This window comes from Mastigoproctus giganteus, chromosome 14 (assembly GCF_048544385.1).
Source record: "Mastigoproctus giganteus isolate SK-2022 chromosome 14, ASM4854438v1, whole genome shotgun sequence".
Taxonomy (NCBI): domain Eukaryota; kingdom Metazoa; phylum Arthropoda; class Arachnida; order Uropygi; family Thelyphonidae; genus Mastigoproctus; species Mastigoproctus giganteus.
Window position 1 is genome coordinate 3,819,686 of NC_143588.1, and position 23,606 is coordinate 3,843,291.

At 38.9% G+C, this 23,606-nt stretch overlaps 1 protein-coding gene across 2 annotated transcripts in view; it reads left to right on the forward strand.

Moving 5' to 3' along the window:
* Positions 1-23,606, forward strand: part of LOC150074953 (CUGBP Elav-like family member 1) — an 824,767-nt gene that overhangs the window by 646,172 nt on the left and 154,989 nt on the right. For both annotated transcript variants that reach the window (XM_090388957.1, XM_090388958.1), the window contains exon 14: positions 23,497-23,579. In XM_090388957.1, the coding sequence (XP_090245083.1) occupies positions 23,497-23,579 (83 nt within the window). The remainder of the gene's footprint in view (positions 1-23,496; positions 23,580-23,606) is intronic.

Genomic DNA, 23,606 nt, shown 5'->3' on the forward strand with positions numbered 1-23,606 from the left:
CCCCAATTTCAGTTCCACCCAATAATCCATCCTGAAACTACTAAAAAGCAGACAAAACAGTACCAACAGATCATGCTCAGACCAAGAAACAATTCCCTGTACATATGGATGTTGACAACAAAACTAACCCAGAAGAAACTATTAGAACTTCATACAGAGGAATACATGGAAACAGAACGACCGGTTTCCCCAAAAGAGATAGAAATAAAACAGATTGTTACAATCAAACTGCTTCAAAAAAAACAGACAGATCAAAACATAACTCCTAAAACCAAGTAATGTAGCACATACTTCAATGAAACTGCAGAGGCATATGAGCCAATACTGATGATCTGTGTGACCTGATCAATAAGTACAATCCAGTGAGTGTTTGTCTGCAAGAAACTAATTTAACACCACAGGTGTTAAATTAGTTTCTTGCAGACAAACTCTCTCAATTAAAAACTTCACAATGTACAGAAAAGAGGAATACTGCAAAATCTGCACATGGAGGTGTAGAATACTAGTTAACTCTAAAATCCCCTCTCGACGTATTTCTCTACAGACTGACATAGAAGCTGTTGCAGCAACAGCTTCTTTGGAAAAACACTAACCCTTGTTTCAGTATACCTCCCACCAAATATACCTCTAGTGCTAAAAGAACTAGATCTTATAGTACAATTGCCAACACCTTTCTGTCTCTTTGGAGATTTCAATGGGCATCACCCATTGTGGGGATTGTCAAGCATGGATAAAAGAGGACATCTGATTGAGACATTACTGAATCAACAGCAGTTAACCTTACTAAATACTGGCAATCACACTTATGTTCATGTACCCACAGGATCCACTTCAGCAGTTGATCTGTCAATCTATTCTCCCATACTTTTCCCCAGTATGGAGTGGTCAATCTTATGTGATCTGCACAACAGGAATAATTTTCTAATTATATTTAAAATTCAAACAAAACAATCCCACTGTCCAAATTACAGAGTAAAATGGAAATTCACAAAAGAAAATTGGACAAAATATTCAGTTGGTGTTTATTTTGATGATCAATTTATTAAAACACAACCAACAGATGAAGTCACTGAGCACATTACCACACAAATGCTGGCAGCAGCTTCTGAAGCAATTCCTCAGTCCTCTGCAAACCAAAAAAGACATGCAATCATTGGTGGAATGAGGCCTGTAACAGTGCAAAATGAGAAAAAAAATAAAGCTTGGAACCTATTTCATAGGTTTCCTACAACAGCCAACCTCAAATTCTTCCCATGCTCCTGTAGAAACACGTGCTGAGAACCATGAGCCTGCTGATATTTAAGGATGTGCCGTGTGATAACCTCACTGTTGAAAAAGGAGGCAGATGCCTCTGAAAGCTACAGTGTTTTAGCACTTTTATTATCCTGTGTTTTATCTACATTGTTTTATTGTAATTTATTCATTGCAGTTTAAAATTTCATATTTTATTGTACAGACAGTTACCTTTTTATCAGTTTTATCTGGTGGAATTATATCATTCTATTTCATTTATTTACAACATTATTATTTTAATATAACACAACACTAATTATTTATTTTTAATAATGGTTGGTGTAGGATTGTGCAGTTATTATAAATATGAATATTCCCAACCCCAGAGACCTATTTGAAGATAAAGCCAACCTCATTTTATATAAAAAAACAAAAGGCAAGGGCACGACAAATCAGATGACAAGCCAAAAAAGAATCCTGGATAAAATTTGCCAGTACCATCATGAAGGACACCAGCAGTCGGCTAATATGGAAGAAACTCCAACAATTAAATAATAAGTGCATTCCTTTTTCTGCTCCAATTTTGATTAATAATAGACGAGAACTGTATTACCCTAAGGAAATAGGCGATTTCCTTGGAGAGACTTTCAGTCAAATATCAGTAGAATCTCCATATAACAATTCTTTCTTGAAAATCAAAACCTCTGCAGAAAAATATAAAATAAATTTTAATACCACCCAATCTCTTCCTTATAATCAGCCTTTCATCTTAACTGAACTCCAAGAAGCTCTGAACAGAACAGCAAACAGTGCAGCAGGACCAGACAGGTCTGCCAGGGGCAAAGGTTGATGACGTTGTAGAGCGGATATCATCTTTCAAGGGCACAAAAGGTGATATAGTTGTACACGTTGGCACTAATGATATTAAGAGTAGGAGACCGGCGGAATTACTCAACAAGTACAGGTCACTGTTGAAAAAAAGCTGTGAAATAGGGTTGAATTTGAAAGTGTCTGCAATTCTGCCCAGACACGATAGGAGGGAGTACATGATGAGAGCCTTGTCGATCAATTTGGCCCTGGAAAGATTGTGCAAGGCTCAAGGGGTAGAATTTTTTTCAGCCTGGACTGTACTTGTTACCAGGAGAGATTGCCTCTACAGGGATGGGATACACTTAAATAGAAAGGGTGCAAGAATATTTGCTGATGCTATCGAGGCAGTGTTAGGTGGGTCGGAAAACTGCTAGTCTGGGGGGATACAAAGACTAATAGTTTAACAGTAACCGCAGGCAGAGGTGAAGGTGATTCTTGCACAACTTCTATTAGAATAAGAAGCGACCTGGAACGAGGGGTGTTGGGGGTTTCAGGGACAGATGGCAGTCATCATGGAATAGTTGGGTATATGGGATGTGTTAGGTAACAAGGAATAGGCATAGGAGCATGTATGCTTGCATGTATACCAATGCTAGAGGTATAGTAAATAAATTTGATGAATTTGAAGTGTTGGTCAAGACATCAAAGGCGGATATTGTTGGGATAGCAGAGACGTGGTGTCACAAAGATATAAGGAATGCCGAACTGGAATTTGGGGAGTACAATGTGTACAGAAAGGATAGACAGGACAGAAAGGGAGGGGGTGTTATGCTGCTAATTAAGAAAAACATAAAATCAAAGGAAGTGCACCCAGTTAATATAGATGAACAGTGCTCTGTTGAGTCAGTTTGGTGTGAGATAAGCACTGCAAAAGCAAAAATAAGAGTAGGAGTGTGTTATAGGCCTAATGACTTGAATGAGTACAATGAACAATTGTACAGAGAAATAGTGGGCCAGTAAATCAGAATGTCTTATAATGGGGGATTTTAACTTCCCAGATATTGACTGGAACTTGTGGGTTGGTCACTCACACACTAGTCACACTTTTGTGGATTTATTGGATGATTGTTTTCTGCAGCAGCATGTTCGAGAGGCAGCCAGAGAAAGTAACACTCTTGATCTGGTTATCAGCAGTGATCATTCGTGTATTAAGAATTTGCAGATAAAGGAACCACTAGGTGGCAGTGATCACAGTGTGCTGAAGTGGGATTTACTCAAAGAGGTAACTACCGTCAGGGGTAAAGGAAAGGGTTTTTGCTTCCGTAAAGGGGAGTACAGTGGTCTCAGACAGTTTTTAAATTCTGTACAGTGGGATCAACTGACGATGTTACAAACAGTAAATTCTAAGTGGGAAGCATTCAAAGAATTAATCGTGGAAGCTACTAGACTTTATATACCGATTAAGAAATATCGTTCAAGGTTTAGGCCTAAATGGTTATCAAATGAACTAATGAGACTCGTGACAGAGAAGAAAAATGCATGGGATGCATATAAATTATCAAGTGACGCAGACACCTGTGGCAGATATAAGCTAGTCTGTAATCAGGTCACAAAGGAGGTTCGGCAGGCGAAGGCGGATTACGAGAAATCTTTGGCAAAAGATGCTAAGAAAAACAGCAAGGATTTCTTTACTTATATAAACTCTAAAAGGAAGGGGATGAATATGATTGGTCCACTTGACATCGATGGTTCGACTGTTGATGATCCTGCTCAGATAGCAAACAAACTGAATGAGTATTTTGCATCTACATTCACATGTGAGGAATTATTACAATTTGAAAATGGAAGAAGGTTATCAAATTGTAGCAGTGTGCTTAATGATTTTGTAATAACTGAGAGCAAAGTGGAGGAGAAATTGTTGAAGTTAAACATAAGAAAGGCACCTGGGGGTGGATGGGATCTATCCAGTTATTTTAAAGGAGGCGGCAAAGCAACTAAGCAAACCCTTAGCCATAATTATGAGAGCATCCTTGGACTCAGGGGAGGTTCCCACGGACTGGAGATGTGCAAATGTGTCCCCAATTCACAAAGGTGGATCGAAGGGTGACACGAGTAATTACAGACCAGTTAGTTTAACTTCTGTTCTGGGTAAAATAATGGAGTCGCTGGTTAAAGATGCATTGCAGGATCATCTAGACAAGACTGCAGCAATAATTCAAACACAGCATGGGTTTGTTAAGGGAAAGTCTTGTCTGACAAATTTGATTGGTTATTATGATGTAGTCACAAAGGAACTGGATGCAAAAAATAATTTTGATATCATATACTTGGATTTCAGGAAAGCTTTTGACACCGTTGCGCATGGAAGACTACTGTACAAATTGGAGCAGAATGGTATTAAGGGTAAGTTGCTACAATGGATAAAAGGATGGTTAAGTGAGAGAAGACAGAGGGTGGTAATCAATGGGTGCTGCTCTTCGTGGACTAATGTTATTAGTGGAGTCCCACAGGGTTGAGTGTTGGGTCCACTGTTGTTTTGTGTATTTATCAATGATATTGATGAAGGTATATCAGGCTTAATGTCGAAGTTTGCAGATGACACAAAGGTTGGCAGGGTTGTTAATGACAGTAATGGCAGTGTGCTACTGCAACAGGATCTAGATAATTTGGGCAGATGGGCTAAGAAGTGGCAACTGAAGTTCAACCTTGACAAATGCAAAGTACTGAATATGGGTAGAAGTAACCCCAGAGAAACGTACCAACTGTGTGGTACTACACTTAAGGTGGTAGAAAATGAAAAAGACCTGGGAGTAATTGTGCAGTCAGATATGAAGTTTTCTAAGCAGTGCAGACAGGCTGCTAGGGCGGGTAATGGGGTTTTGTCAATGATATATAGGAATTTTGCTAGCAGGGAAAAGGAGGTGATTGTCCCTCTGTATAAGGCAATGGTCAGGCCACGCCTTGAGTACTGCGTACAGGTCTGGAGGCCTCATTTTAGGAAGGATGTAGATTTGCTTGAGCGTGTACAGAGAAGAGCAACACGATTGGTGAGGGGAATGAAGGGATTCTCTTACCAAGAGAGGCTTAAGTTCTGCAAATTGCAGTGGCTGGAGACTAGGCACCTGCGCGGTGATCTGATTGAGGTCTATAAGGCCTTGAATGGGTTGAGCACGCTGAATTCTGATGGGATCCTTCCACTTGTTCAGATTACCAACCTACGGGGACATAAGTTCAAATTAAGAAAGGACAGATGTAGAATAGATGTGCGGAAATTTGCCTTTAGCCAGCGGGTGGTTAATTGCTGGAAAAAAACAAACTTCCATCTGTCGTTGTGGAAGTTGATAGGTTAAATAAATTTAAGGAGGAACTGGACAGGCATTTGGAGGGAATGGTGTGTTTTTTTTTTTTTTGTTTTTTTTTGGCTGATGCTGCATAAGCTCCTACACTTGCTTTCTTGCATCATGTGCCACTACTACTACTACTACTACAGACAGAATCTACTATGTAATGCTCAAACATTTAAACAATACAACCTTAAATCTATTGTTAGTTTTCTATAATCAAATATTTCTTGAATGTGCTTATCCTTCCTCATGGAGTCACTCTATCATTCTTGCTTTTCCAAAACCAAGAAAAAGGATCAATCATTTCCAGAAAACTACTGGCCAATTTCTCTCACTACCTGTCTGGGTAAAATGCTAGAAAAAATTATACACAGCAGACTAAAATGGATCCTTGAAAGTAAAATGCTGTTAAATATTAATCAATACGATTTCTGACAAAACAGATCCTGCTTGGACCTTATGGTAAGAGCAGAAACATTTTAACATATGCATTCACAATGCAAATGTTAAAAATGAACATCTAATAATGGTGAGTCTACATATTAGCATTAGCATTAGTAGAGTCATTTGATGCAAGAAAACAATCTTATGCAGCATCAGCCAAAAAAAAATAAAGTAAAATAAATAAATAAAAAATAACTACTTCCACTTCACCCCTCTGTTCGTTCGAAATACCTGTCCAGCTGAGCCTTAAATTTATTTAGGCTATCAACTTCCACGACAAGGGATGGAAGTCTGTTCCACCTACCAACCACCCGCTGGCTAAAGGCAAATTTCCGCACATCTATCCTACATCTGTCCTTTCTCAATTTGAATTTATGCCCTCTCAGGTGATTATTCTGAGCAAGAGGAAGAATCCCATCAGCATTGAGCATGCTCAAACCATTCAAGGCTTTGTACACCTCTATCAGATCACCTCGCTGGTGCCTAGTCTCCAGACACTGTAATTCGCAAAACTTAAGTCTTTCTTCGTAAGAGCACTCCTTTGTTCCATAATCACGAATTTGTTCACTAATCTTGTTGCCCTTCTCTGTACTCGTTCCAACAACTCTACATCCTTCTTGAAATGGGGCCTCCATGCCTGTATACAGTACTCTAGGTGTGGCCTGACCATTGCCTTATACAAGGGAATAATCACCTCCTTATCCCTGCTAGAAAAATTCCTATATATCATTGACAATACACCATGAGCTACTCTTGCAGCCCATCTGCACTGCTCAGAGAACTTCATATCTGCCTGCACAACCACCCCCAGGTCCCTTTCATTCTCTACCACTGTCAGTGTAGTACCATAGAGTTGATACGTTGCTCTGGGGTTGCTGTTTCCCATATGTAGTACTTTACATTTGTCAATGTTAAACTTCATTTGCCACCTCTCAGCCCATCTGCTCAACCTTTCCAGATCCTGTTGCAGCAGCATAGTGTCAGTAGTGTCCTTGACAACCCTGCCAACCTTCGTATTGTCTGCAAACTTGGACATTAAGCTTGATATACCATCATCAGTATCATTTATAAATACAGAAAACAATAAAGGACCCAATACTGAACCCTGAGGGACTCCACTAATAACATTAGTCCATGATGAGCAGTGTCCATTGATTACCACTCTCTGTCTTCTCCCCCTCAACCACCCCTTTATCCATAGCAGCAACTTGCCTCCAATGCCACACTGCTCCAATTTGTGCAGCAGTCTTCCATGTCAACAGTATCAAAAGCCTTTCTAAGATCCAAGTATATAATATCAAAGTTATTCCCTGCATCCAGTTCTTTTGTGACTGCATCATAGTATCCAATCAAATTGGTCAGGCAAGACTTCCCCTTAACAGAACCATGCTGTGTCCGAGCTATAACTGAAGTCTTGTCTAGATGATCCTGCAGTGCTTCTTTAACCAGTGCCTCCATTAATTTTCTGGGAACAGAAGTTAAACTCACAGGTCTATAATTACTTGTGTCAGCCTTTGATCCTCCTTTGTGAATTGGGGTCACATTTGCACATCTCCAGTCCATGAGTACCTCCCCTGAGTCCAAGGAAGCTCTCATAATTATGGCTAAGGGTTTGCTTACTTCCTTTGCTGCCTCCTTTAATATAACTGGATAGATCCCATCTACCCCAGGTGCCTTTCTTGTGTTTATCTTCAACAATTATTCCTCCACTTTACTCTCAGTTATTACAAGATTCTTTAGCTTACTGCCAGAGTTGAATACACCTCTGGCATTCCCCCTCTCTGAATAACTCCTCATGTGTGAATGTAGATGCAAAATATTGATTTAGTTTGTTAGCTACCTGAGCAGGATCATCAACAGTTGACCCATCGATATCAAGTCGACCAATCTGATTTATCCCCTTTCATTCTAGAGTTTACATAAGTAAAGAATTCTTTGCTGTTTTTCTTCGCATCCCTTGCCAAGGATTTCTCGTAACCTGCCTTCGCCTGCCTAACCTCCTTTGTAACTTGGTTACAGATCAACTTGTATCTATCATAGGCTTCTGTGTCACGTGTTAATTTGTATGTATCCCATGCATTTTTCTTCTCTGCCATATGCCTCATTAGTTCATCTGACATCCTTTTAGGCCTAAACCTTAAACAATATTTCTTAGTTGGTATGTAAAGCCTAGTAGCTTCCAAGATAATATTGAAAAGGCATTCGATACCACATGGAGGTATGGCATTCTTCGAGAGCTGTATTCTTTGGGGTTGAGAGGACACATACCTAAATTCATCCAGAACTTTCTTAAGAGTTCAGAACCTTTCAAGTTCGTCACCAGAATGTCCTTTCACAATATTTTATTCAAGAAGGGGTGCCCCAGGGGTCCATACTTAGTCCTCTCCTCTTTGCAATTAGGCTAAACACCATGATGCAGAATATTCCCAAAACTGTAGAAATATATATGTATGCCGATGATCTTACAATATCATGCCATTCACCAAACATAAACAGCATAGAGAGAGACAGTTACAACTTTCCATAAATGAGTTAGAGACATGGACACAGAATGGTTATCGCCTGTGAAAACAAAAGACAATTGCAATTCATTTGTGTAAAAAGTGCAGATTACATCCATAGCCTGAACTTAAATTAAAAAACCAACCAATCCCTCTTGCCAGCAGTATCTGCTTTTTAGGTTTAATATTAGATACTAAAGGCCTCCGTAGCCAAGTGGTCAGGAACGGGAGTGCAGTAGCATACGCTCTTTGAGTAGACTGGGGTTCAAGCCCCTGACTGCTAAATACGGTCGATCTGCCAACCCGCACTGGACCAGCGTGGCAGATTATGGTCCATTTCCCTCAGCATGAATTGTTGAGGAGGCTTCCATCCTGCAGTGGGTTGATAATGGCTGCACTTTACTTTTTTTTTTTTTACTTTACTAAACTAAATTTTGCCATGCACATAACTTATCTCAGAACTCTCTACTTGAAAACACTCAATATACTCAAAGCCATCCCTGCCATGGCATGGGATGCAAACAGATACTCTCCTGCTTTTGTATTGTTTGCTCATCAAGTCACGTCTAGATTATTGTGCAATAGTCTAGGACTCAGCTAGGAAAACTGTACTTACAAGACTGAATACCATACAGCACAGTGCTCTTTGCACTATTCTTGGGGCTTTTCAAACATCCATGGTCCAAAGTATATAGAGACAAACAAACCACCACTCCACTCAGAAGGAAAATGTTACTCCTCACCTATGTTGCTCAACTTAAAAGCCTTCCAGATCATCTGGATCAACTGCCACTGTTCAATCCTGAAAGGATAACTTTCTATAACAATAAACCCACTGAAAATAGACCAACTAGTATTAGACTACAAGAGTTGATGCACTTCTGGAATGTTCATTTTGAAAACATGCTGAAAGAAACTAAAATACTTGATCCCACTTGGTCTTCAAACCTACCATACTGTGACACCTATTTCCACCAATGGAGGAAAAAGTCCCTGGAAAACTGTTACATGAAACAACTGCACGAATGACATGCTGCTAGCAACATGCAGAGCTGCTAAATATATACTGATGGCTCAAAATCAGATGTTGCTGTAGGTGCTGCAGTAGTCTTTCCCTCATTCACAGTCTCTGTATCTCTCCTGACTGTTTTCTGGATTGCATACAGTTCTGCAGTTATACTGCAGAACTGTATGCAATCCATCTAGCTATAGACAATAACAATATCTGTCTCAACACTAATAATTTAATATGTACAGACTCCATGAGTGCACTGTCCACAATAAGTAACAATTTCTCAACCCAAATCCCATAGTAAAAGAAATCTGGTCTTGTCTAAATCACTTGAGGAATTGGAATCATACTATAAGTTTCTGTTGGATTCCAGGACATGCTGGCATCACAGGTAACGAAACAGCAGACCAGGCAGCCAAGCACCCAAACATCAGCGCACCTTCATCTTACCAAGTACCCTATATAGATTTCCTAAAACATCCGATGTATCTGTAGGGACCAGTGGTTAAATATTTAGGAGACACATGTGAACAATAAATTATTTGAAATTAAACGTGAACCAAAAATATGGAGCTCCATCTTGAGTAAAAACAGCCATACCACGTTGTCAGAGTCAGAAGAAATCATGGATCCGGTTTATATCATCTATTACCTAGTCTACCAGCGCTAAGACGGTCCAGGATAATTCATACATCATCATCATACAAGTTTCTAGTGCCGACCGACTAACTGGTTAAAATAAATTTATTAAAATAAACAAATGATATATACATAAATACTACAACAGAGATAAAATAAAAGCGTTAAAATACAATATAATAAAACCATTAAAATACACATCCGCTTTCTGGGATAAAATCTGGAAAATGAAGGGAAAATATACATCTCACCCCTCATCGATCCTAGACTATAATGGATGCACAATTGCAGAGCCAACTACAATAGCCAGTGCTCTTGGAGAAACATTTTCAAAGATCTCTAGGATATCTTCCTATTCCCCAGAGTTTCTGGTCCTCAAATATAAAAGAGAAAAACAGGCACTAAATTTCACACTAAAGGGCCTTTGTTCCTACAATGAACCATTTACTATGCAGGAATTAAAAAGACCTCTTTCACTTTCTAAAGCATGTGCTGTTGGACCAGATGGCATCCATTATGAAATGATTAAACACCTTTCACCAACGTCTATGGATCACCTGCTCCTTTTATACAAAAAAATCTATACTGAAGAGCAGATGCCTGGAGCATAGCAATTGTTCTTGCCTTAGCGATGCCAGGAAAGGATCCTAGAATTCTTACTAATTATCGACCTATTGCTCTGACCAGCTGTCTGTGCAAAATCCTGGAGAGAATGGTAAATTTTCGTTTAATTAGCATTAGCATTAGTAAAGGCACATGATGCAAGAAAGCAAGCTTATGTAGCATCAGCCAAAAAAAAAAAAAAATAATAATCTTCTCATTTCACCCATCACTCGCTTCAAATGTTTGTCTAGTTCTGCCTTGAATCTATTTAAGCTATCAACTTTTACAACAACAGATGGAGGTTTGTTTCAGCAATCAACCACCTGCTGCCTAAAGGCAAACTTCTGCACATCTATCCTACAACTGTCTTTCCTCAATTTGAATTTATGCTCTCTCAGGTCATTATTATTATAAAATAGAGGAAGGATCCCATTGGCAACGAGCATGCTCAAACCATTCAAGGATTTATATATCTCAATCAGCTCACCTCGCAGGTGCCTAGTCTCCAGACACTCTAATTTACAAAACTTAAGCCTTCTTAAGAGCAACCATTTGTTCCATTCACTAATCTTGTTACCCTTCTCTGTACTTGTTCTAGCAGCTACATATCCTTCTTAAAATGAGGTATACTCAAGGTATGGCCTGACCATTGCCTTATACAAGAGGATAATCACTCCTTATCCTACTAAAAAAATTCCTGTATATCATTGACAAGACACCACGAGCTACTCTTGCAGACCATCTGCATTGCTCAGAAAACTCCATATCTGCCTGCACAATTACCCCCAGGTCCTTTTCATTCTCTACTACTGTCAGTGTAGAAACAAACAGTGTATACATTACTCTGGGGTTACTGCTTCCCATATGCAGTGTGTGTGTGTGTGTGCACACATCACCAGTAGTATTTTATTTTATTGTATTTTAGCTATCGATAGCTAAAATACAATTTAGCATCTATCAAAAACCTACAAATACCAGTATGTTTCTACATTATAATAGCTATCATCCATTCACGTACAGAAGATCGATTATCTTTAATCAATTTCTAAATGCCTATAAATATTCAACGACGGAATCTGCTTTGGACTCAGAAATACAAATATTAACTAGCAGGTTCTTAAACAGGGGTTATTCCATTGGAACAATAAACCGAATTAGGGTACAGGCTAAGGATAGGATACAAAATACTAACCAACCAACAATAATAATATCAAAAAATACTTTATTTCTGTCCTATATGTTGAACAGTGGCACAAACAGCTTAATAGATTCTTTAAAGATACCGAATTTAAAATTGTAGCCAGGCCAATACGGAAGTTACACACTATACTGAACAATCGCTCGGTTCTTTCTGCATTCGCAACACAAATTAATGATCTGGTATACAACATTTCTTGCGGTGATTGCGACTCGTCTTACCAAGGTTCGACACGATTTTCTCTTAATATTTGTGTAAATCAACATGAAGCCTCAGTTCGTGCTTCTCGTTCAGCAGCGTCAGATTTTTTTTTTTTTTTTTTGGTAGTTGTTGGCGCATAGGCTTCTGTGGCCATAATGCACCTCCCCAGGTTTTTTCAGTACTTTGATCCAAGCCCGAGGCGGGAATCGAACCCGCGACCTTTGGGTTGCCAGGCAGGCACTTTACCCACCCGGCTAGCCCGGTCGGCGCACCGTCAGAATTAGCCTTTCATGCCATTAACGAAAAACTTACTTTTTTTATTTAACGAGGCCAAAATACTTAATGTTCAACGTAATTATATGCGACTATTAATTGCAGAAACTGTAGAAATTAAATTACACGAGAATTCTGTTAATGTTCGGCGGCCATATTTGATCTCCGATGCATGGACCTTTACTCGCATGCGTGAAGACAAATAATCACTATTTAAGTTTCAGGTTTAACCCGATTCGATAATTTTCATTCCTGTGATCATGACATACGGTCGAAAAGCGTTATCAGCTTCAGGAAGGAAAATCGTTTTGAATATTTTCGTTAGATTCTTTTAATTGCGTTAATTTGATTTTAAATTGATTTGAAATGTGTTAAATTGGTTCTTTAATTATTTAATTATTTATATTTTACTCTATGTACCGGTAAGTTGATTTTTTCGTTTTTTCCATTTTAATTTCTGGAGGGTATCACATGGAAGTGTTCTACGTACTATATTGAGGTAAACTCCTCTTATTATTTTACAAATATTATTATCAACGTAGAACGTATTCAGTATTACAGCTTTGATTCATACTAACAAATTCAATAGCATACAAAATTTCAAACTGGTGTCCAGCCAGCCTGGACTACATCAGATCACAGAGCAATAACTTTTAAGTTAAACACACAGCTACAGATAGCTCAACAGTGTCTATAAGATATAAGAAGATAGAACGCAAAGTGGAACATCTTCACTGAAATCACAGCAGCTGACCTGCAGAAACAGGAAAATGAGTGGTCTAGATCAAACAATTATAGCCCGCACGACCATGCAATGACTATGACAAGAAGAAGGTGGTGCCCTGAACTGACTATGCTCAGGAGAAGGGAAGGGTACACCAGGCAAGGAGACATTTCCAGTGGGCCAGAACATCTTGGCACCAAAATGAAGTTGATGCCCTGAGAGATACCTATAGGACTCTCAGGAACCAATACACTACCCTCATAAGAGAAAAGAAAAAGGAGTCCTGATGGGAACTTCTGGAAATGCTGATCCATGGGGGGTCGTGTACAGAATAGTGACCAACAAGCTGCCAAGAGAAGACTTAGTTGAAACTACACTAAAACCAAATCGGACTCCAATCCTGTGTTGGGCAGAGTCTGTAAATAACATTTTAAACATTATTATCCAGACTGAGGCTGGGGATTATTACCCTACTCAAAGTGACATAATAAATGAAAACATGGAATATAGAAATGCCAATATAGAACCTCCATTCGACATAGAAGAACTACAAGCAGCCTTAAGTAAAACTAAAAACAACAAATGCCTGGGAATTGACCTCCTAGAGGTAGAAATTATTAAAAAAATTTGCTGCAATAGCACAAGACAAACTAATAGAATTATATAATCACTTCCTGATAGAAGGCAAATTCCTAAAAATCTGGAAAATAGCAGTACTCAGACTCATTTTAAAAAAACCCAAGAAACTTCCTACAGATCCAAAATCATATAGGCCTATAGCTCTCCTCCCAGTAATGGGAAAAATATATGATATATGAAAGACCAATATGGCTTCAAGCAGGGCAATTCTACGGAGGAGCACAGTGAGTAGGTCGTGCCATGTACCAGTTACTCAACTGTGCAAAATACAGAGGAGAAATATATGTTGGCAATTTCAATATACTTTACTAAGGTATTTGATTCACTCTGTTGGCATAGTGTCCTTAGACGGCCCACCAGATAAATGTCCCACAAAACCTCTGTCAGGTAATCAACAGCTACCTTAAAGACAGAAGAGTCTCAGTCCATACAAGGTTCCAGGAGTTCACATGCCCTGTGAATAAAGGTTGCCCACAGGGCTCAATCTTTGGCCCTTTCTTCTTCACAATTATTCAAGATGAGTTTCTGGCCTTGGATATGGGCCCAATGATAGCCTAGCCTTTGCTGAAAGCCTAGCCTTTGCAGACGATTTGATTCTTCTTGTAAAAGGAAACACAAGAGTGGTTGTAGAGCAATGATCAAATGCCGTCCTCATGCAAATGCAGGAGTGGGCAAAAATGCACATGCTCAGGATATCATTGGAAAAAACTAAATCCATACTTTTTAAAGAAAATCTAAGGAAACTCCCTCAAATTAAAATTAAAGGAAAAACCGTAAAAATGGTATCAGAACTAAAATACCTAGGGATTGTTTCCAACTCAAAATTAAATTTTTATCCCCATTTGGAATACTTGGCATAAAAAGTGAGAAACTACACAGGCATGATTGTCAGGATCAGTCTGACTGGGGGCTCAAAAGGAGCCTGGCAATTATATACTGAGCAGTATATAATTGCCAGGCAGCAGTACTTGCCTGTCATCACCTATGGAGCTGGCACATGGTTTACCTTCACGGCCATAGTCAGAAACAGGAACAAATTAGAGACAGTATTAGTAGAGGCATATGATGCAAGAAAGTAAGCTTATTCAGCATCAGCCAAAAAAAAAAAAAAAAAAAAAAAAACACTTCCATTTCATCCCTCCGTTTATTCGAAATACCTGTCCAGCTGAGCCTTAAATTTATTTAGGCTATCAACTTCCACAACAAGGGATGGAAGTCTGTTCCACCAACTACCTGCTGGCTAAAGGCAAATTTCCGCACATCTATCCTACATCTGTCTTTCCTCAATCTGGATTTATGTCCTCTCAGGTGATTATTCTGACCAAGAGGAAGAATCCCATCGGCATTGAGCATGCTCAAACCATTCAAGGCCTTATACACCTCTATCAGATCACCTCGCCGGTGCCTTGTCTCCAGACACTGTAATTCTCAAAATTAAGCCTTTCTTCATGAGAGCAACCCTTTGTTCCATTCACTGATCTTGTTGCCCTTCTCTGTACTCGTTCCAGCAGCTCTACATCCTTCTTGAAATGAGGCCTCCAGACCTGTACACAGTACTCAAGGTGTGGCCTGACCATTGCCTTATACAAGGGAATAATCACCTCCTTATCCCTTCTAGAAAAATTCCTGTATGTCATTGACAAGACACCATGAGCTACTCTTGCAGCCCATCTGCACTGCTCAGAGAACTTCATATCTGCCTGCACAACTACCCCAAGGTCCCTTTCATTCTCTACCACTGTCAGTGAAGTACCACAGAGTTGATACGTTGATCTGGGGTTGCTGTTTCCCATATGTAGTACTTTACATTTGTCAATGTTAAACTTCATTTGCTACCTCTCAACCCATCTGCTCAACCTTTCCAGATCCTGTTGCAGCAGCATAGCGTCAGTAGTGTCCTTAACAATCCTGCCAACCTTTGTATTGTCTGCAAACTTGGACGTTAAGCTTGATATACCATCATCAATATCATTTATAAATACAGAAAACAATAATGGACCCAACACAGTTCTGAGAACAATACTTCTCACTGTCACCAGAGCATGTTGCACTGCAGGTTCTGGCTGGTACTTTCCCACTTCAGGAAATATCCAAAAGAGGCTTGTACTATAGACTTAAGAAAAGGCATATCCACAAAATTTCTGGGTATAGCCCTTGGCACAGCCAATAACATCAAGGCTGAAAGGAAAAGAATAGTCACAAAGCTCCATGAGCAATGGCAATCAAATTGGGAGCAAGAAACAATAGATCTGGTTACCAAAAGGTTTCTGCCACAGGTGGCAATGGTTAGCCCAAAGCCACCAAAGTAGTTCATCCCTGGAATTTTTGCAACATTTATACTGACAAGTCACAGTCCGTAAAGGTGAAATTAACCTCCTTAGGGCTGACTGATGACCCAAAATGTACCTGAGGCAAAAGTGAAGACTGGGCACATATTCTTGTTGACTCCAGCCCAACCACCAGGTCAGTGGAGTTTACAATAAATTATCAATACTGCTAAATAAATCATATTTATAATTACAGCTCCTACAGCAAAACAGCAATCCATAGTATCAGCTCCCTGACAGATACTCAAATTTTACTAAACCGGATTGACTAGGGCCCCAGGTTTACCTTGCCAAGAGGAGTCCCACACCAAACAAGTAAACATGTAGGGGAGGGAGATGTACAGGCAGCCAGGGAAGCAGTTTAGCTGAAGAATATTAGTAAGCTAGCAGCAAGCAGCGGCAATATAGAATGAATGAAAGGAAAGAATAAAAGAGTGTGAAAGATTGAGTGAATGAGCTGGGCACTGAATGATAGAATGAATTGGTAATTGTGATAAAAGTGAATGAACGTGAGTTTTGGGGTGCGAGAAAGTGACTGAGCAAGAGAGAGTGAATGAGTGTTTTTGTAAATGGGAGTGAGTGAAGGAATAAATGAAATTGGCTGCAAGAATATATAGTTAATATATTTATTAGAAATACTATCACAATCTCAACTCTATACTAACAACAACACAAACAGTGCACCCCCCCACCCCGATTGCAAGATCTGTAGCTACACTTTACTGAAAAGTATTAGTAAGTTGAAGTGCCTGGGGTGAGCAGCACAAAGAACTGAGTAAATTAGACAAATGCCAGCAGAATAAATGAAAGTGTCTGTGAGTGTGAAAAGGCACAAACCACATATTAATTAATTTAAGTATTTACTAACCCTTAGTCTTTAGCCACTTAATTTTAATTATCAAATAGAATAAATACATTACACAGCATTACATTCCCCCAGTGTGTCCGGGGGGAAATATAAACTAACAGAAAGTGTAAGAAAAAAAGCAAAAGTATAAAATGTGAGAAAAATTTATAAAAACCATAATGAGAGCAGAGAGTTAATGAGGATTATGAATGGATAATTATAACTTACCTTCTAATGAATTATGAATGGATAATTAATACTTACCTTCTCCCTTCCCTCCCCTTCTCCAGTTGGATGATGGCCGGATAGCGATAGTGGGTCCCCCATTTATCGCTATCCAGCCAAGGGACACTGACCAACAGGGTCAGTGTCCCTTGGCCAGTGTGGGGTAGAGCACCAATCTAGGTGCTCCAACGTAGGGACTCTTTCCCTATGAACCTTGATTCCTACCACCTTGGTTGGTTGTTCTCTTGTCCCCCAAACTTGGATGCCCCCTCTACACCTGGTGGGGTAACCCTATGGCCACCTATCAACTCCTACCCCCGGAGCAGGATGGGCATTCTGTCCCTCTTTCAACCCTCTTTCTAGGGGCACCTAGTTGAAAGAGGGGACAGAAAGACGGGCACCTTTACTACTGTCCATCTTTCTCTCTATTACTTTAACCCCTCCCAGTTCCTGTCTTCCCACTATCACTTTCAACCTTTCATTTTTTATTTATTTATTTTTTTTACTGGGCTTTCCCTGTCTGTAGCAATGGCTACCACAGGATTTGCCCCGCCAGTGCTTTCATAATCCCTACTGTCTTACCCGCCTCCATGTGGCATATGGTAAACTAAAGGTTTTTGTGTGAAAACACAGGCCACCCTTAGACCTAAGAGGTTGGATGCACAATACAACCCCACATTAATACTGCACAAACACTCACTCATCATCATCATCTGTCATTGTTCCACTATTCCACGGGTCGACGTATGAAGCCTTGCCACCATGCCCTGTTTGTGTACTTCTTCTCATTTTTGGTCTTTGGTCTACCCTTGGTCTTATGTCCCTTAATTGTAAATCAAACATTCTTCTTGGCAAACACCTCTCATTCATCCTCTTGACGTGTCCAAACCATTCAAATGGATCTTTCAATCCTATTCTGGAGTTTTTCAACCTGAATTTTCTCCCTACTCACATCATTCCTGATTTTGTCGTGTCTTGTCTTTCCGGCTATGCTCCTCACAAATCTCATTTCTGCCCCCTGAATTCTGCTTTCATCCTTTTTTTTCCTCATAGTCCAAGTTTCAGATGCATACATCAGAATTGATACATAATAGGCCTGATATATAGCCTTCTTAACACTTCCGTGGTATGTTCCTATTCCAGATCAGAACTCTTGTCTGCCTATAGAAATTCCCGCCTGCTTCTATCCTTCTACTTATTCTCTGTATATCACTCCAGTCTTTGTATTGCTGCTTTCTAGATACTTGAAGTTGTTGACCATTTTTAGCTCTTTCCCTTCCATTGTAATGTCTCCGTCAAGCTCCCCACTCCTCTTTAGAACCATTACTTCACTCTTCTCCTGACTGTAAACCAGTCCAAATTCATTGGCCATACTAGCCCATATCAACTTGCCATTGCACTTGTTCCCTGCTCTCTCCCCATATGCAGAGGTCATCTGCGAAGAGCATGACTTTCATCTGGTCCTGTCCAAGTTGTTCCACCACTCTAAATTGCACATCCTTCATGACAGCTATGATTAGTAGTGGTGATGGGATGCCTCCTTGCCTCAAACTTGATGTTATTTCAAAGCTCTCCATCAACCCCATCACCATTCTTACTTTGCTCACTGTATTGGTGCACAGACCCCAAGGGCTCACATCTGGTGAGTTTGGGCTTGGCACACCCAGGGTCCTGAGCTGGACATCACCATTCTTCTCTTTCTTGATGATTCCTTTTCTGCTTCTGACTCTCTCTCTCTCTCTCTCTCTCTCTCTCTCTCTCTCTCTCTCTCTCTCTCTTCTCTCTCTCTCTCTCTCTCTCTCTCTCTTAGGGTAACTCACAAATTTTTTTTTTTTTTTTTGGCTGGTGCAGCAAAAGCCTCGGGCTTCCTTGCACCATATGGCTAATGATGATAATAATAATATTCTCAATTCTCTCCACAAGATGCTCCTCTATCCCCAAGTTTCTCAAAACCTCCCACACTTTCTGTCTCTTTATGGTATCAAACGCTTTCCTTATATCCGAAAATGCCATCCATAATTTTTTATTGTGTTCATAACACTTTTCCATCAATTACCTGATGCAGAAAATTAGATCCACTGTCGATCTGCCAGGCCTAAAGCCATACTGTTCCTTGGCCATCCTATTTTCAATCATTCCTCTTATCTTCCACTCTAACATTTTCTTATACAGCTTACTTGCATGTAATGTCAGTGTGACGCCTCTATAATTGGAACACCTTTTCCTGTTCCCCTTCTTGAACAACGGGATGATCAATCTTCTTTCCAGTCCTTCGGCACCTGTCTCTCATCCCAGAATCTTATGGAACAGTCTATGTCCACGCTATCCTGCTTTGCCTGTAGCCTTCAGCATCTCTCCATTTATCTCTTCATACCAGCAGACTTACCTGTCTTGATGTATTTCCATGCCTGCACTACATCATTCCACGCCAAGTCTGTCTGCTCTCTCTCTCTCTCTCTCTCTCTCTCTCTCTCTCTCTCTCTCTCTCTCTCTCTCTCTCTGTGTATCTTTCTTCCATCCCCTCTTCTATGATCAAACTGCCTTTGTACCTTTTGCTGGCTGTCCTGCACATTCAACAGATTTTCAAAATACTTCTTCCATGTTTCTCTTATCTCTTCATCCTTGGTTATTAGGTTCTCATTCTCATCCATCAAGTATTTGTTCTGTTCACCCTCTCTTCTTCTATTCCTCACCACACAGTGTCTTTTTATTACTGTCGATATCTTGTCGTAGAGTTTCACTCAGTTCTTCCAATCACAGTCTTCTCTCCTCATAACTATCCTCACTAACCTACATAAATCTGGCCTTTACAGCTTTTTGCATCCATCACATGCCTGATGCACTGTTGGGGGGGGGGGGGGGGGGAAGGAATCCCCAGAGCCACATTACAATTAACACTCTACACTATACTCTGAACTCCCATGCCTATAAAATATACACTGACTATGGTAGATGCTGTCACAGTTTTTTCTTTATGTACAGTTACATGTGGCAGTTTTTTCCTTTATGTACAGCCACACTTTCCTCTAAGCCATTTCCACTTGATGGCACATAGTATGCTTTATGCAGCTAAAAAGCTAAAAGTGTACTATGTGCCATCAAGTTAGCACTTAGTAAGATTATAGAGCTTTCAATCTCACCTGCAATAATGTACAGAGACTCTCTTAGTGCTGTCTCTGCCATAAGGAAGAATTTCTCCTGTTCTCATCCTACCTTGAAATACATTCATTTCCAGCTATTCTCCTGCAGCGTATTCAATCAGGCAATCAGTTTTTGCTGGATCCCTGGCCATTATTGCATTCCAGGAAATGAAAGTGCTGACCTTACTACTAAACATCCTCAATTCACTCTCTTACAACATCCACAGGTTCCTTATGCTGACTAATAAGCCTGCCATTCGCAAAGCATGTTACAACAATTGGTCGCAGATCTGGAAAAGGAATACCAACAACAAACTTTACCAGATAAAACAAGATTGAAAGCTGTGGCTCTTGGGCTTCTGACAAAACAGTCAAGTGGAAGTGATATTTGCAATACTGAGAATTGGATACAGTCATCATACCCACCCCAGTGCTCATCCTGTCACAGTCAACTTATGGGCTGCCATGTTCAAACACTTTTCAGTGTTTGACCATATTTTCAAGAACTTTTAATCTATTTAAAATATATTGGCCTATATAGGTGCATATAATTAACATCTGCAAATGATATGCTACATGTATATAAACTGCAAACAGACAATTTGTCCTCAACAGCCCTTGAGCCCTTATGTCATTAAACCCAATGCCAATAACAGTGGCATCAGTTTAAGTGATTTGTGAAAAATTTTTATGAGATAAAAAAAAAAATGAAAAAAATCTGAGTTAAAAACAAGTATTAGTTTACAAACATTGAAAACCATGCAGTGGTGTTATCTTGTGATGAGTTTCTGTTGAAAGTTGCTTTGCTTGATGCAACTTCAAGTAGATGAGTCGAGGCTTTGCTTGATGGAGCATCAAGCAAAGCCTCAACTCATCTACTGTATTTCATTAATCTGCTTATTTTTAAATGAACGCAGTTGTTTTTATAGCCATTCCTGACCCGTGAATGGCAGGTGTGATTCTATTTTTTTTCCAAATATATATATAGGGTGATTCAAAAAGAATTGAACATTTTCAAAAATTTATTACTCAGTAACTTGGTTATATATGAACATATAGTCAAAACCAATTTGTAAATTGGTTTTGACTATATTTTGTAAAGGAACTATCACAGTAATTTCTATAATCTTACAAATGCCCAATATGTGCACCTCGTGTCACACAGCACACATCAATCCTGTAGTCTAATTCATCCCAGACCCTTTGTAGCATATCACCGTCGATGGTTGAAATGACAACCTTCTTGATGCATTCATTCATTTCTTTAAGACTACAAGGAAGAGATAAAAACACCAGCTTCGTGATGTATCCACACAAGAATAAATCTTGTGGTGTGATATCTGGGTGATCACTGTTCCAGAGGCAGGTTATATATGTTCAATTATTTTTGAATCTGTATATATATATCATTAATTATTTTATTTTTTTTTATTTTTCTAATTACTATCTTTGATATTATGCTGTAAATCCTTATGATTTTCTGCATGATAAGTAGGTACCAGTATCTTTTAGACAATGGATAAAGTTTCGTAACCACTGCACTAGAGGTTTATGATATGTTTTTCTCCCTCTTCGTTTCATTTTCATTATTTAACATAATATTAAGCCAGCCACAAGGAGCTATATAAAATTCTTAAAGTTTACAGCCACTCCCCGGCTTACGTAATATTCGACTTAACGTAAGTTTTTGCCAGCCGGTGCAAACTTAAAAAAAATCATGGAAACATATTTTGCATCACGTAGGAATAAATGGAGTTATCATGAAAATATTCTAATGTAAGACCAATGACACATTGTTTTTTTTTTTTTTTTTTTTTTCCTCTTTGGTAATTCGTTCCAAGACCTCGGAAGTTGAAATTTTCGCTATGTTGTTACCAAGCTATTTATCTCTCTAAAAGGTCATTTTTATAATGGAAATTTTACTACACTTTCATCGTTATCATAAGAATCAATATAAGAATCATTTTGAACACCTTTGTGATATTTTTCTAAAGCACATTTCTGGAGGTCACTACCATAAAACAATAAAAACAATTTGCACTTTCTGGTTTATTGGGCTTTTCTTTGAGTGCAATCTGTTATAAACGGGTAGTAAACTCGATGTTATTGCATTTGCAATAATACCGATAACTGGAATTCTGTGGGTTTTTACATTACAGTATTATGGTGAAATGAGTTTCTCTTCACTGAAATCTTCAACCATATAAAAAACATAAATAAATTTTCAGAATCATTCCTATTTACGTATTACAATGGTGAAGGAAAAGGGACCAACGGACAGTGCAAGTGCTCGAAGTGCTAGGAAACAAAACAAAATTGATTTAGAAATGAAAATGATTAATTAAGAAGTATGAAGCAGGACAAAGTTTGTCATGTCATGACAAACTTTCCATGGGAATACTATTTTAAGGGACAGTGCAGGTATAAAAGAACATGTTAAAGGACCAACACATTTAAGATCAACAATGATCACAAAACAGCTTTCAGGGTGTTATATCAAAAATGGAAAAGCTATTAATAATATGGATGGAAAATCAGATTCAGAAGCAAGTGGCCATTCAAGCAAAAGCAAGAAGTATTTATGAAGATATTAAGGATAAAATTGCAAACCCCAAGCCAAGTTCGTGGTGAGCAACAGTTGGTTTAATAGGTTCAAGCATTGTGCTGGTTTCCAAAACATTAAAGTATGCGTGAAGTTGCCAGTGCTGATTCTGCAGCTGCATAGAAATTTTGTAATGTGTTGGAAAAAACCCCTTCTAAATCTCAACAGCCCTCAACTTCTGCAGTGGCATGCTTATGACTGAAGAGTTAATTCTGGCAACAATGCTCGAAAGGTAAAACTTGCTGACATTATGACTGTCTCCTCTCTCCTTTTGTAATTTGATAATTTTGAAATTTTTGTAATTTTGTACACTTTTGTAATTTTTCCTGTGCATGAGATAAAAAAAATTGAATAAATAATTTTATTTACAAAATGTTCGTCGAACATTTCTTTTTTGCTTAAATCAAAATTGCAAGTGCTGCATAAGCATTTAGGGAAATTCCGATTTATGTAGTGTTCCACAGAACGTAACCTTTACGTAAGTCAGGGAGTTGCTGTATATTTTTAGGTTTAAGTTTTTAAGTATATTTTAAACTAATTAAATAAACTATGTACTCTGTGGGATCACATAGGATCATTGCAGTTTACAAGAATATTACCTGTTTTGTTTGTAATTCAATCTGACTGCTAGGCTATGGTCAGCTACCGTGTATGTTATATTTATATATATTTATATATATATATATTTTTTTTTTTTTTTTAATAGCCTATATATATATATGTTTTTTTAATAGCCTAGGTAATACTGGAATAGCAGCTAATTGTCCCAGTTTGGATGCTCTCACTCAAGCATATTCTGGGATCCAGCAGTATTCTGGTAAGCAGTTATTCACAGTACATTCAG